Below are 13,110 nucleotides of genomic sequence, written 5' to 3'. Positions count from 1 at the left end.
AGTGGGTCCTCTCTGTTCCAAGTCAGAGTGGGACCTTTGTGTCTGGTGGTGCTGTTCACTCATGTGTGTGGCCTTGACTGGCTATAAGGAAGTGGGTACCTGCCCCTAAAGAGAGCACACTGCTAGCCACCAACAGCTGTGGCTGCCATGGTCTGAGTTCCAACCATGTGCCCAGCAGGGAGTAGTCACTCACACACTCACATGTGTTATCACTGATCCTTACAACACCCTGCAAAGTGAGTAGTGTTGTCCCATTTTACAGATAAGAATGGAAAAGAGGTTGGGGAATGGAAGCTTCTTCACATGTGAATTATCTTGCCTCCTATAGTTAGAATGCTTCCTATCATGGAAAAAGAAGCAACCACTTTTTTCTCCTTAGCTCACAGCATGTCGGGATAGAGTTGGAACGCTAGACTTCAGGTCCCAACTGCAACTTAGTGAGCCAACCCCTCTGAGCCTCAGTTTCCTGAGCAAGTACAAGCACACAGTAGTGACATACCTTTCCTTGTAAGTGGCTGTGAGAATTAAGAGATGATGGGTATAAACAGGCTTCCTTAAGTTTTACTCACATGTTCTAATTGTTCCCACTGTATTTTCTTAGAATAAGTTTGTCAGTTTTCATTTTCAAAGGAAAATTTTCTTTGGATTAACCTCAGTCTTCAGCTATTCCATAAAAATGAAATTTTAAGATCCTAAGTCATGCAGCCGACTCTACCTTTCCCAAAGAAAGGCAAACTTTCTTACCTTTTTGGTTTTCAAAAAACCTGAAAAAATTAAGAGTGGTCCACCTGCAAGAGAAGCCCCTCCTGAAATTGTGAGACTGGCAGGGTTACCAGTTCAGCAGTCCCCAGTACATCCAAGAAGGTTTTACTAGTTCACTAATGGTGCTTTCTTTAAATTAAAGCTCAAAAGCAAATGCATCTGTGATTGTTTTCTTCTCATTTCTTGGATGATATGATTGTTAATGTGATTGTTTAATGGCAGACTTCTTTGTCACTTAAAAGTACCTGTTACATGATGACTCAATACTCATATGTCTTTAAATCATTTATAACTGAAGCAAAACTTTCACAAAAGAAGGCTTTCCTTTATTCTATCTTGTTGAGAAATTCTAGTTGTAGTCCATTACATGATTTAAGGATCACAAAGAGCTCATCCCCTATAGTATGAAAAATGCTATGTGACCAATGTATGACCATTTTGGGAATAATGCAAATAAATGAACTGCATGGTTCCATTCATTAGTCTTATTTCCAGCTCTATCTCTGTTTTTAAAATTTCAAAAAGTTCTTCAGCTGTTTTAAATTTTGGGATTTTTTTAAGTAAACCTTTTGTATATTTCCTTCTAATTTTTTTTGTGCATTTTTAAAAACGAAGATTGTGCAGTATTTTTATTGTAGTATTTTAGCATAATAGTATGACACTCTACACCAACATCCTTTTTAATGGATTTATGATAGTATTTTTTATCGGTGTCTGACATTTAGGTTTCTCATAATTCTTCACTATCAGGAGCTTCTTTGTGCATGAAATCTTTTCTCCCTCCTTCCCTCCTAATCCCCCATATTTTGAATTATTTCCATAGAAAAGGCTTCTAGATATAGAATTACTGGGTTAAAGAATTGGAACATTTTAAGGTTTATGATCAGTGGTCTGCTGGTAAACTTAACAAGCTGTTAACTTTTAACAACTTTTAACAATGGAAATGGACCATTCCTAATTTTTTCAAGTTTTTTAAAAACCAATAAAGGCGAAATCAGGAGCTCTGATTTTGTAGTGTGTGCTGATTTCTGAGTTCCCAGTACTCCCACCATGGCCAATTCCAGGCTACCAACGTGAAGTCACAGAACGCAGAGTTGGGAAGAGATAGTAACAACTGGCTCTCATAAGCCTGTATGACCTGGCTCCAGCACACCACTGCTTACAACTGTTCCCCAAAACCTGGCCAGTTTCCCTCCTGCCAACCATGTACCTTCACCAACATCAGACATTATGCAATTTTACACATTTGGTAGGTAGAAAATGGGCCTTGTTTAAGTTCTTATTTCTCTCAATGAAATGTTGATTCCACTTACTGGTCACAGTGGCACTGCATTGCTACAACACACAGCCATGGGTCAGGCCAGTTCTTGTGATTATGTTAGCAATAGCCCATAGCACCGTCCCAATTGCCAATCTTGGGAAAGCTTACTTGACTCTTCTGCTTTTCCTCAGAGCAGTTATTGGAGATTGAATGTTTGGGAAATGTTTTGTAATTTCACTAACATCGGCCTTTAATTCTAGGGCTTTTAAATCTGCGGACAAGAGCAATAGCAAAGGAGCAACAATTTATATCCTATTAGTTGGGCACTTTCTTCACTTAGTGATTTTTCTGCGTCTTGGCAGCTGTTTGTGACTTTGAAGTGCATTCGATATTTGAATTTTTTCATCATACTTTTAAAACGTAATCTCTTTTGTGTGCTTCCTGTTATATCAAGACTTTGGATAATAAAGACAGTCATTTATCAGATAAACATGTTTTGTGGAATCATTGTGGAAATTTCTCCAGCTGAAGACACTCAAATTGAGAATTTTGCTCTTTTCTTTCTCACGTGGTACTTTTTTCAGCAACTTGTTTGGTGGACTGTAGCCAGATCATGAGTGAATGATTTCAATGAATTGTTTGTTCACAGCCAAGTAGGAAGGAATATTTGTTTCATAAATCTTCTAAACAAAGTTTTTCTTCAATTATGTTTTGCTGCTTTCTGGTGATTTGTATTATAAAAGGAAGTGCTTTGCCCAAGTTCACACAATTAATTTGTATTAATAGCAAAGCTGGTTTTAAAGCCCAGAACTCCTAGCCAGTGATTATTTATGAAAGCCATTTTTTTAAAAAGTTCTGTTTACCCAATAGTAAGCTGGCTTACCTAGCATTGTCCCAACTATTAATAATTCCTACAATGATTGAGGGTGAGTTGGTTCCTAAGCACTTAGTGATTTGGGAGTCACTTTTGAATCATCAAAGAGAGATTAAATGATGCTCAGCCTAATGTCAAATGGATTCTGTCATTTTCCTATCTGATGCATGCCTTCTGCATTCATGCGTCATGTGGGTAGGAAAGTTACCTTGAAGCATTTTCACGCTGACCTCCCTTTATGGATATGTGATAGATTTTCCTCCTTAGCAGATCATTCCTGCTCTGTATAGCTCAGCTTAGGTCAGGTTGCTCTAAGAAATGTAGGCCTCGTCTTTTCTGCTCAAGAAAAGATTTTTTTCTTACTACCTTTTTACCCCATTGCCTTTGTTCTTGGTATCAGAATTATACTTATTCTTTAAAATTAGGCATCCGCTTGTAGCATCTAGTAAATATTTTAATTTGATGTATAATTTAGATATCATTTAGTCCCAACTCTACATTTACAGATGATAAAACCTAGAGCCAGAGAATATTTGATAAGCTAGAACTTAACCCCTTCTTTTGTCTGCCAGTTAAAAATGATAACCTTGAAACAGAAGATAGGTAACTATGTACAGTCATGTACTGCGTTAACTATGTTCCAGCAACAACAGACTGCATATATGGTGGTGGTCCCATAAGATTATAATACAGTATTTTTACTGTACCTTTTCTATGTTTAGATACACAAACACCATTGTGTTACAGTTGTCTACAGTACTCAGTACAGTCACATGCTGTACAGGTTTGTAGCCTAGGAGTAACAGGCTATACCACATAGTCTAGGTGTATAGTAGGCTATACCATCTAGGTTTGTGTGAGTACATTCTATGATGTTGGCACAATGATGAAATCACCTAACAACGCATTTTTCAGAGCACATGCCCGTCAAGTGACACTCGACTGTAATTGCGATGGATTGAACTGAACAAAGAGGTCAATGAAGTTACTATAAGAGAGTGTATTTATGTTGTTTTTGTAGTTACCATTTGTTGAGCACTTGCCTCATTCCCAGTCTCTGTGCTAAGTGCTGGTAAGAGTTATCTTGTAGTTATCCTATAGATGAGAAAATTAAGGCATGGAGAGGTTAAGTAAATTGCCGAAGGCCACATAAGAGTGAGTGACCTGGGACGTTTGATAAGAGGCCTGGTTTATGGAGTCACATTTGAAACTTGAAACTCAGCATCCCTGTAGGAATGACATTTTCGGGATTGATACTGTCTAGGTTCTTCCTAAATAACCCATTGGATAGCCTTTAGATGCCGTGTAAGGTTGAGCATTAATATAGTCTATGTTGTTTTGTGACCTATATAGGGCTTTTTTCTCTTTAGTGTTCTCTATAGTTCTGTGATTCCGGAGCCCGAAGGAATCCTTTGAGATGAAACAATTCAACCCTTTCACTTTACAGGTGAGAAAGGAGCTTCCCCCAAGGTCTTAGAATCACTTAGCTGCAGAGTTAGAACACATACCTGCTGACTCTCCAGCCAGTGCATCTTTCGCTGCATGGGGCCATTTTGTTCATTGTAAGCTGTTTCAACGTCATGGAAGTAGAAATGCCAGTTTCTCCCTTCTCCCTTCTCCCCCTTTCCATGCCAGATAGAGTTGCAAATGCTTTTTATGAATAAAAACATATAAAGTTGAAGTGATGATTATTTAATAAATATAGTTTGTGTGGCAGATGCTTTCTGTCACAGTTGACGGAGGAGAACATAAAAAGGTATCCCTGGTGGAAAAGTGCCAGGTGGGGTGGCCAGCTGGATCCAAAGAGCTCAAGGAAGACAATTCTTAATTCAGAGGAAGCCCTAGGCTGGAGATTGCATTCTCAGAGTTCTCTCCCTTCTTGTAGGAAACCCTCCTCTTAATCGTACTCTCACATTCTCACTCAGGAGAATCCCACTATTAATGGGATGTCATTGAATGTCATAAAATGTCATTGAATGGAGAACCTATAATGTTGAAAAAGGAAAGAGGGAAGGGAAAGGAACTTGCCAAGGTGCTGCATCACGGTTTTGTGTGGAAGCTTCAGGTCTCTGTCAGTCGGACATCACCTTTCCCCTCTAGCTGCCCAGGGTGTTGGGGAGGGGGGTCCATATATTAGGGCCTGGAGAAATTTAAAAATTCATCTACTCAATAGATACTTGCTGAGCATTGGGTACTGTGCTAGGTACTGGAGCTGGAAAGATGAATATGACAAACACTGCTCCTGCCCTCACAGAGCTTCTAGACCAGCAAGAGAAACATATGAAATACATCCTGTGTTTTCTCCATTCTAAAATACAAATACTTTTTTCTTCATATTTTAATTTTTCTAAAATCAGGAATTTCTTACAATTATGTATATTTAATGTGGTGATATTTCCCCCCTTTTTTTCTGCTCAGTTTGAAAGTGCATTTTATAATCTATGGTGATGTGAATCAGGAAAATACAGCAGCTCAATAACCACAGTCACAATAAGGAAAAACATGGGGTGCAATGAACACTATTTTAAGCAAGTACTCGTTTTCTCCTTCTTAGACTCTAGGCAGCTAGTGCTGCAGTGCTGTGTACATAAGAATCACATGGGTGTTCACTGGACATGCAGGTATTGGTACCTAGAGAGATCTGGGATCAGGTTGGGTGTGTGGGTAGAGGGGGTTGTGCAAGTTCATAAAGCTTCTGTGCAATTCTGATGCAGATGGTCTGTGGTGGACCATACTTTGAGAAACTCTGCTGCAGATTATCCAGCAGGGGTTTGCAACCTCATTGCACATTGGAATCACCTGGGATCTTTTCAAACAACTAATGCTCAAGACAAACCCCAGACCAATTAAATCAGAACCTCTGGAAGTGGGACCCATAGGCAGCAGTATTTTTGAAAGCTCCCCAGGTAATGCCCAAACATGTTCAAGTTTGAGAACCACTCTTGCCCTCTCACCCTGGGCTGCCCTCCACCATGCTGTGATGTTCATGAAGGTCCTCACCAGATGCCAGCACCATGCTCTAGGACTTCCCAGCCTCCAGAACTGTGAGCTAAATAAACTTTTTTCTTTATATTAAAAAAAAAAACAAGTTTGAGAACCATGTCAATTGAGGGGTAAGGATCAGAGCCGTGCTTCCGAACCATCCATGGGCATAAGAATCACCTGGGTTCTTTTTAAAATGCAAACTGTGAGCCAGCAGGTCAGGGAGAGGGGCCTGGGATTCTGCCTTTCTGACGGGCTCTCAGGGGATGCTTATGCATGCATGCTGTCGGTGCATGGGCCACATTTTGAGGAACTTGGGAAGACATAGAGCCAATTCAGAATTTTTGAGGTAATGAAAAATAGCCCGGAGTTTTTTGTTTTTTTATTTTTTGTCTATAAGACCACTTACTCAAATGGTTCCCAAATTCTAGCCCATGGACTGAACCAACTGCATCAGAATTACTCAGAAGCTTGATACAGATAAAGACGTGGATGGATTGCTGGGCTTACACTGGCGATTCTGAGTCTATCATCGATAATGATATTAGTAGTGCTGTGTGTATGCTGGACTTTTCATGTCCAGTATCAGCTCATTTGATCCTCACTACAACTCTATCAGATAGGTAATATTCTTTCCCCCATGGTTCAGATTGAAAAACTGAGGCTTCGAGGGGTTAAATACTTTGCCCCAGTTTAGAGTAGTCTTGGTAAGCTCTATTTTTAGAAGTTCTCTGGATGCTAATGATGTTTTATCTCCCTGTGGAAAAGGAAATCTCAAATAAAGGTATCCTGTATTTCCTGACAGATTAACTGTAAATATGAACTTGTTTGTATTAACTGTGAATCTATTTGCATTTAAAACATGAAAATGCATCTAGACAGAAAAGGCTTCAATTTTAGGAATATGAAAATTTTATATAACGGAGAAGGTAGCAAATATTTTTAAGGAATATCTTTGAAATAATGCAATAATTATCTGATAAAACAGTAGTAAAATTCATTTCAGAGATTTATTGAGCACAGATGAAGACTATTGAATTGTCCTTCAAAAGGAAATAGAAAAATGTTTGGTGTATCAGTACAGTAGAATGCTATTCAGCCACTACATACAATGGTTGTAGAAAAACATTTACTGGCATGGAAGAGAATTTACAATGTAATAAGAGATAGAAAACAATATTTATAGCATGATCTCATTTTTCTTCAAAAGTTATAGTAATTAAAATATATTTATCCAAAGAATATGATTATGGGTGGTTATATACCAAGCTGTTAATAGCAGTTCTCTCTAGATAGTGGGGTTATGGGTATTCTTTCTTTCTTTCTTTCTTTTTTCCTTTGTCTGAATATTGGTTAAGCTCCTGCTCTATGACTGACACTATACCAAGCATTATGGGGAATAAATGGAAGTGTTTGGGCTGATTCCATCCTTACAGAACTAACTGGATCTATAATAGATTAAACAAAAATGTATCAGCCATCTTTTTATTTAACCCATGCTGTGCTTATAAAGGGAACTGGGAGTTAATTTATGGTTCTCTGCCAGCCGTTGTCCCTCTCACCCAACTCCCATCTGCTTCCCTTTCCACCCACCCATCCACCCATTTGTCCATTCATCCTTCTTTTTATCATTCAATGAACATTCACTATATATCTTCTATATGTCCCTCACTAATACTCTGCTCTCTAGATGCTCATTGTCTTTTTTTTTTTTAAAAGAACTTAACTTTTAGTTTTGGAATAATTTTAGATTTACAGAAGATAGTTGCAAAGACAGTACAGAGAGTGCCCATATACCTTCACCCAGTTTCAGTTTTCTCTAATGTTATTACCTTACGTCACCATGGTACATTTGTCCAAACTAGGAAACCAACATTAGTACATTACTATTCACTCTAGAGTTTATTCAGATTTTACCAGTTTTCCCAGTAACGTCCCCTTTCTGTTCCAGGACCCAATCCAGGATGCCACATTGCATTTTGTTGTCAGGTCTCCTTAGTCTCCTCTGGTCTGTAATAGTTTCTCAGACTTTCTTTGTTTCTGATGATCTTAGATCTTGGCAGTTTTGAGGAATATTGGTCAGTTATTTTTGTAGAATGTCCCTTAATTTGGGTTCGTCCGATGTGTTCTTGTGATTAGACTGGGGTTATGGGTTTTTGGAAAGAATACCACTGAGTGAAGTACCCTTGTCATGACATTATATCCAGGGTACCTGATATCCACATGACATTCTGGATAATGTTAAATTGATCATTCGGTTAAAGTAATATTTGCCAGGTTTTTCCACTGGAAATTTATTGTTTTTTCCTCTGGATGTGATTCACTGAGCCCGGCCACTCTCAAGGACAGGAAGGATTAAGTTTCCTGAAGGAGGGCAGTATCTACATGTTTTGTTGGAAATCTTTAAGGAATACTTGTCCCTTCACCTTCATTGATTTATTCCATTACTTACAACAGTATGGACTCATAGATATTTATTTTATACTTTGGCTTATAATTCAGCTACATTATTTTTTTGCTTAAATTGTTTCCACCTTGGCCATTGAGAGTCTTTCAGTTGGCTCCTGCGTCCCCTTGACATGCCCCCACCCTTTTGTTTTCTGAGTACCTCCTTATTTTCTGGTACTACAAGATGCTCCAGGCTCATCTTTTATTTTCCCTGTCCGAGCCCTGGAATTAGCAAAGTGTCCCAAGAGCCCTGATTCCTTTTCCTGGAGAATGTTATTGAGAAATCAAGATGTGGTTGCTGGGCACTCATTGTCTTTGAGAGGAAGGAGGCAGAAAAAGTGAAAAGTGTTATGTGTAATGTACAAAGAGCTGTGGAAGCAGGGAGGACAGAGTAGCTACTTCGGCCAAGGGAAGTCTTCAGTGAAGAAGTGGTATTTTAATTTGAGTAGAGTTTTCCGGACAGAAGTTGGGGTTGGGGGAATAGGGATGGGAAAGGGCAACTGGCTTTTTAATTTGATCTGACTGTAGACTTACACATCATAGTGGCCCTTCCTTGATTTTGTCATTAACATAAAAATTAGTCATTTTCACAGATTGTATTTCTTTAAGGGAGGATTTTCTCTGCCTAAGTCCTGACTGTTGACTGCTCTCCCTCCTTCCCTGTCTTCCTTCCAGTCTTTCTTGCTCCTAAATGTATCTAGTTCTTACTCTCTGCCAGGCCCAAGGCCAGGCTCAGAGGGTGCAGAGAAGAATTTGACAGCTCCTTCCAGCAAGAAGTTTTCTAGTCCAGTGTGAGATCATTTTGCTCTCTTCTGTTCCCTTTAACCCTTTACCAAGTGTCTAATTTTTAATTCTTTGCAGAAAGCATAAAAGGTAAAGAGGAAGTACTAGCAATGTCTGTATTGTGAATCTGACATGATACTTGACTCACTCCAAAGTCTTTTCTGTTCACAGATAACAATTGGTGTATATGATCCCTGTAACTTAGCCCAGTACCCTGGATGGCCTTTGAGGAATTTTTTGGTCCTAGCAGCCCACAGATGGTATTTACAAGAGTGTGTCTGTCTGTCTTTGTCTGTATGTTTTCGACAGTGTGTCTGCCTGTGTCTATATCTCTGTTTTCCCAAATGTATTTTTATATTTTTGTCATGGAAACCAGATAATAAATCAATCAGTCATGATCCAATTTCCATACTGGGGAGCCCTTAAACAGGTCTGTTGGGAAGCTGCAGACTCTGATCATACTATGCTAAAGATATTTCAGACTGTGGTAGGGTGGGTAGCCAGAGGTCTGTCACTGAAATTCTGAAGCCCTCTCTTCCAGCTATCTGGGTTGCTTTCAGAGAGAATTTTCCTATTGCTGTTATCTTCCATTTTTCCTAACCCTAAAATAATTAAAACAGAGGGTATCTAAAAGGCCAATATATATTTGAAAAGATGTTCAACATCATTAGTCATCAATGAAATAAAATTAAAACCATAATGAGATGCTAATACATAGCCACCAAAAGGACTTAACAAAAATGAGCATACCAAGTATGTCGAAGATATGGAGCAATTGGAACTCTCAAACATTGCTGAAAAAATGTTGGGCAGTCTACCAAAGTTAAAAATATCTGTGGCTGAGCAATGTTACTATCAAGTGTAGTATACACAAAAGTGCATATATAGATACAAGCAAAACACATATACAAGAATGTTTATAGCAGCATTATTCTTAACCAAAAAACTGTAAATAACCCATGTGTCTTTCAATAATGAAATGAAGAATAAATTGTAGTGTACCCCTTATAATGGAATGCCATGTTGCAGTGAATCTGAATGAACTACTAATACATGTATCAACATGGATGAATTTAAAAAATATAATGTTGAATGAAATAAGCTGGACCCAAAAGAATACATGTGCTATGATTTCTTTTATGTAAAGTTCAAAACAGGCAAAACCAACGTATGGATTTAGAAGTTAGAGTAGTTGTTACTTCTAAAGGGGGTGGTTAATGACTGAGAGAAGGCATGAGACAGTCTCCTTTATACTTGGGATTTGTGTGATTTTCTTTCCCTGCTTTACTTATATAAAAGTGTTTATTTGAAATTATGAAGATAGATAAATTATAGATTGTCCCCAGAGAGATACAATCTGTAATTATCCAGGTGGTAAGTCTGTGTAGTGCAAATGGGCTTCTAACTACTAACTGAGGTGCCATTTCATACAATGAAAGTTCTGATGGGGAGAAAGGGAACCAGAAGAACCCATGTCTTAGAGGTTCTTTTGTAATGTCTTATGAGCATTTTTCCCCTGCATTTAAAAGATTCATTTGTCTGAATTATTTATATGCAATGTGATTGTTATATAAAATTCACCTAGAATGAAATCACAGCCAATTCATTGTTCAGCCTCTAAACACTTGGACAGAGGAAGCATATGTGAATATGTTCAAAAATCTCTCAGAAGTTAAGGCCATCCCCCAAGGGTGTCAGTGAGGCATAATTACAGTGAATTGAATTCTCTCCAACTGGTTTGCTGAAGCTCTTATGTGAGCCCTTTTTTTTCTTCCCTAAAAAAAAAAAAAATTAAATAAATAAAAATCCGGGGCATGACAACAGGAGTAGCAGTTTCCAGTCTGTTGAAGTCCTTTGCTTCCGCGACCGTACCATGCAGGGGGTGAGAGACGTTACCCACAGCATCATCTTCGAAGTGAAGCTTCCAGAAATGGCGTTTAGCCCAGGTAATTTGCCAGTCTTTGAGAATGCATATAATTATCATTTATCAGAAACTGAATCAGGTTTTCTTTCTTTTCATCCCTTCACAATGGCAGCAGAAGGGAGAGAAAAGTGCAACTTCCTCTTTGCCAGCACAAACACCTACTTTGAACAGAGGGCACGCTCTGCTATTCAGACTGGAACAAAGGCAAAGATTGTCACTAGGACATTTTCTCCAGGCAGTTTTTTTAATCTGGATGATTTTTTCCCCCAACTTTTCATTTTCATTTTTGTTCAGCACAAAATCTTTATTCCTGTCCATTCTTGGAGGATGTAATATTAATGTACTTACGTATTTATTTATTATATACTTAAAATTGTGTGCGATCCCGTTCTCCATATAGTAAACTGGTCAGTAAAAGTGCCATTTCTCCTTCCACATTTAATATTTTCATTCAGTCCTGCGTGACAGACATCAGCTATTATTCCTGTTTTGTAAATTCAGAAACTTTTTGAGACATTTTATCTATAGAGATATATGTGTGTGTATGTATATATATACGTACATATGTACACACATTTATATATATTTATATTTTTACATATGTCACAGAAATAGAATACATACTCAAGTTTGAGTAAAATAAGGATAATAATGCCCAACACATAGAGTATTCTTTATGAGTAATCCATGTCCTGTCAAAGACAGAGCATAATGGCATATCACAGATGCTTACTAAATGTTATTTTATGCTAGTTTCCTATCTCATGTGAAACCTAGTACTTTTCTACCTCTTGCCAAGATAATCTCTCATATCCATATGACTTATATGGTCTCCAGAGTACTTTCACATATATAGTTTAATTTGTTCCTCACAACATCCGCATAGTTCCAAGGCGTATTTCTTTCTTTAATCCACTGAAGGTATGCCTTGAAGTGTGTGTGTGGGAGGGAAGGGGTTGTCAAAATCTCATCTGAGATATTCATATCTTTCCTGGAGTGCAAAAGTCAGGATTCAGGATTGGCTCGGGTGACATTCTATCAGCAATTCTATGCCCAGCACGTATGTCTTAAACAGACTTCTGGGAAAGATTGACAGAGTACTCTGCTTGATCAGTCAAAGGAGGAAGCTGTTTTTAGTTTAGAGCCTTAAGAAATCCTTTGCCTTTCTGCTGTCTTTAGATATTTGCATTGGATTTAGCACCCTCTTCTGGCACATTCTAAAATAGCTTCTATGTAATGTTAACTTACATGCCATACCTTTGTTTTATTAAACCACACTTAAAGGGAGTCTAGGGAAATAAGGCAAGAGTTAATAAAAAGTGATGAGGTTTTGGTCTCTATGCCTGCAGGATGCCAGGCACCTTCCAGTGGCACTCACTTAATCCTGCCAACCACCCTGCAGGGAAATAGTTTTCTTTTCACTTTTGTGATAAAGTCACTGAATTACTCTTACTCTCTACTCTCTGTAATAAGGCTAAATGCTTGATAGTGCTGACATTCAAACTCAGGAACCACCGTACATTTCCATTTGAAAGAGGTTTTCTATTGTCTAATAATGCTTTCAATATGTCTTCTTTATGCTTGATACTGAATGTAGATTATTTAGGAAAGGCAGATGAATTTCTTGTTTTTTGTATAAATTAATATTTTCCCTCTTAGCTGTAAATAAAACTTTATGAATAGTTATTCTATATCATAATGTGAGCTGAAGGTATTAGTATGGTAGTGCTTATGAGTATTTCTAAGACATACCATAGCTGCAATGGTATATGAAGTGTTAAATATCCTATATCATCTTTTGCTCCCTCTGGGTGTAGCCATGCCCATTCTCTATAGCTGGTATAGACTATTCTGGCACCTGGCAAAAAGAGGCAGCAGACACTACGGGGGTGGGAGGATCCCCTCACTCATCTTAACTCTAATCCTTCATGTGCTCCTCCTGGTTGCCCAACTGTGGGAGAACAGCACTGAATTTTCCCCTAAAAAAATATTTTCTTATTAATTTGGGGTATGTTGTATGGGTATAGGTTATATGGAGGCAAGTATTATAAATTAAATATTATCATCATAATGTAT

General features: G+C 38.1%; 1 protein-coding gene across 5 annotated transcripts in view; it reads left to right on the top strand.

Annotated features, from left to right (window-relative positions):
* The window catches only part of ATG7 (autophagy related 7), a 245,173-nt gene that overhangs the window by 36,376 nt on the left and 195,687 nt on the right, over positions 1–13,110 (top strand). For all 5 annotated transcript variants that reach the window (XM_012655167.1, XM_012655163.1, XM_012655164.1 and 2 more), the window contains exons 8-9: positions 9,282–9,370; positions 10,935–11,056. In XM_012655167.1, the coding sequence (XP_012510621.1) occupies positions 9,282–9,370; positions 10,935–11,056 (211 nt within the window). The remainder of the gene's footprint in view (positions 1–9,281; positions 9,371–10,934; positions 11,057–13,110) is intronic.

This window comes from Propithecus coquereli, unplaced genomic scaffold, assembly GCF_000956105.1.
Source record: "Propithecus coquereli isolate 6110/MARCELLA unplaced genomic scaffold, Pcoq_1.0 Scaffold461, whole genome shotgun sequence".
Taxonomy (NCBI): Eukaryota; Metazoa; Chordata; class Mammalia; order Primates; family Indriidae; genus Propithecus; species Propithecus coquereli.
Note: the sequence above shows the minus strand (reverse complement) of the source record. Positions and strands in the feature narration are given on the sequence as shown.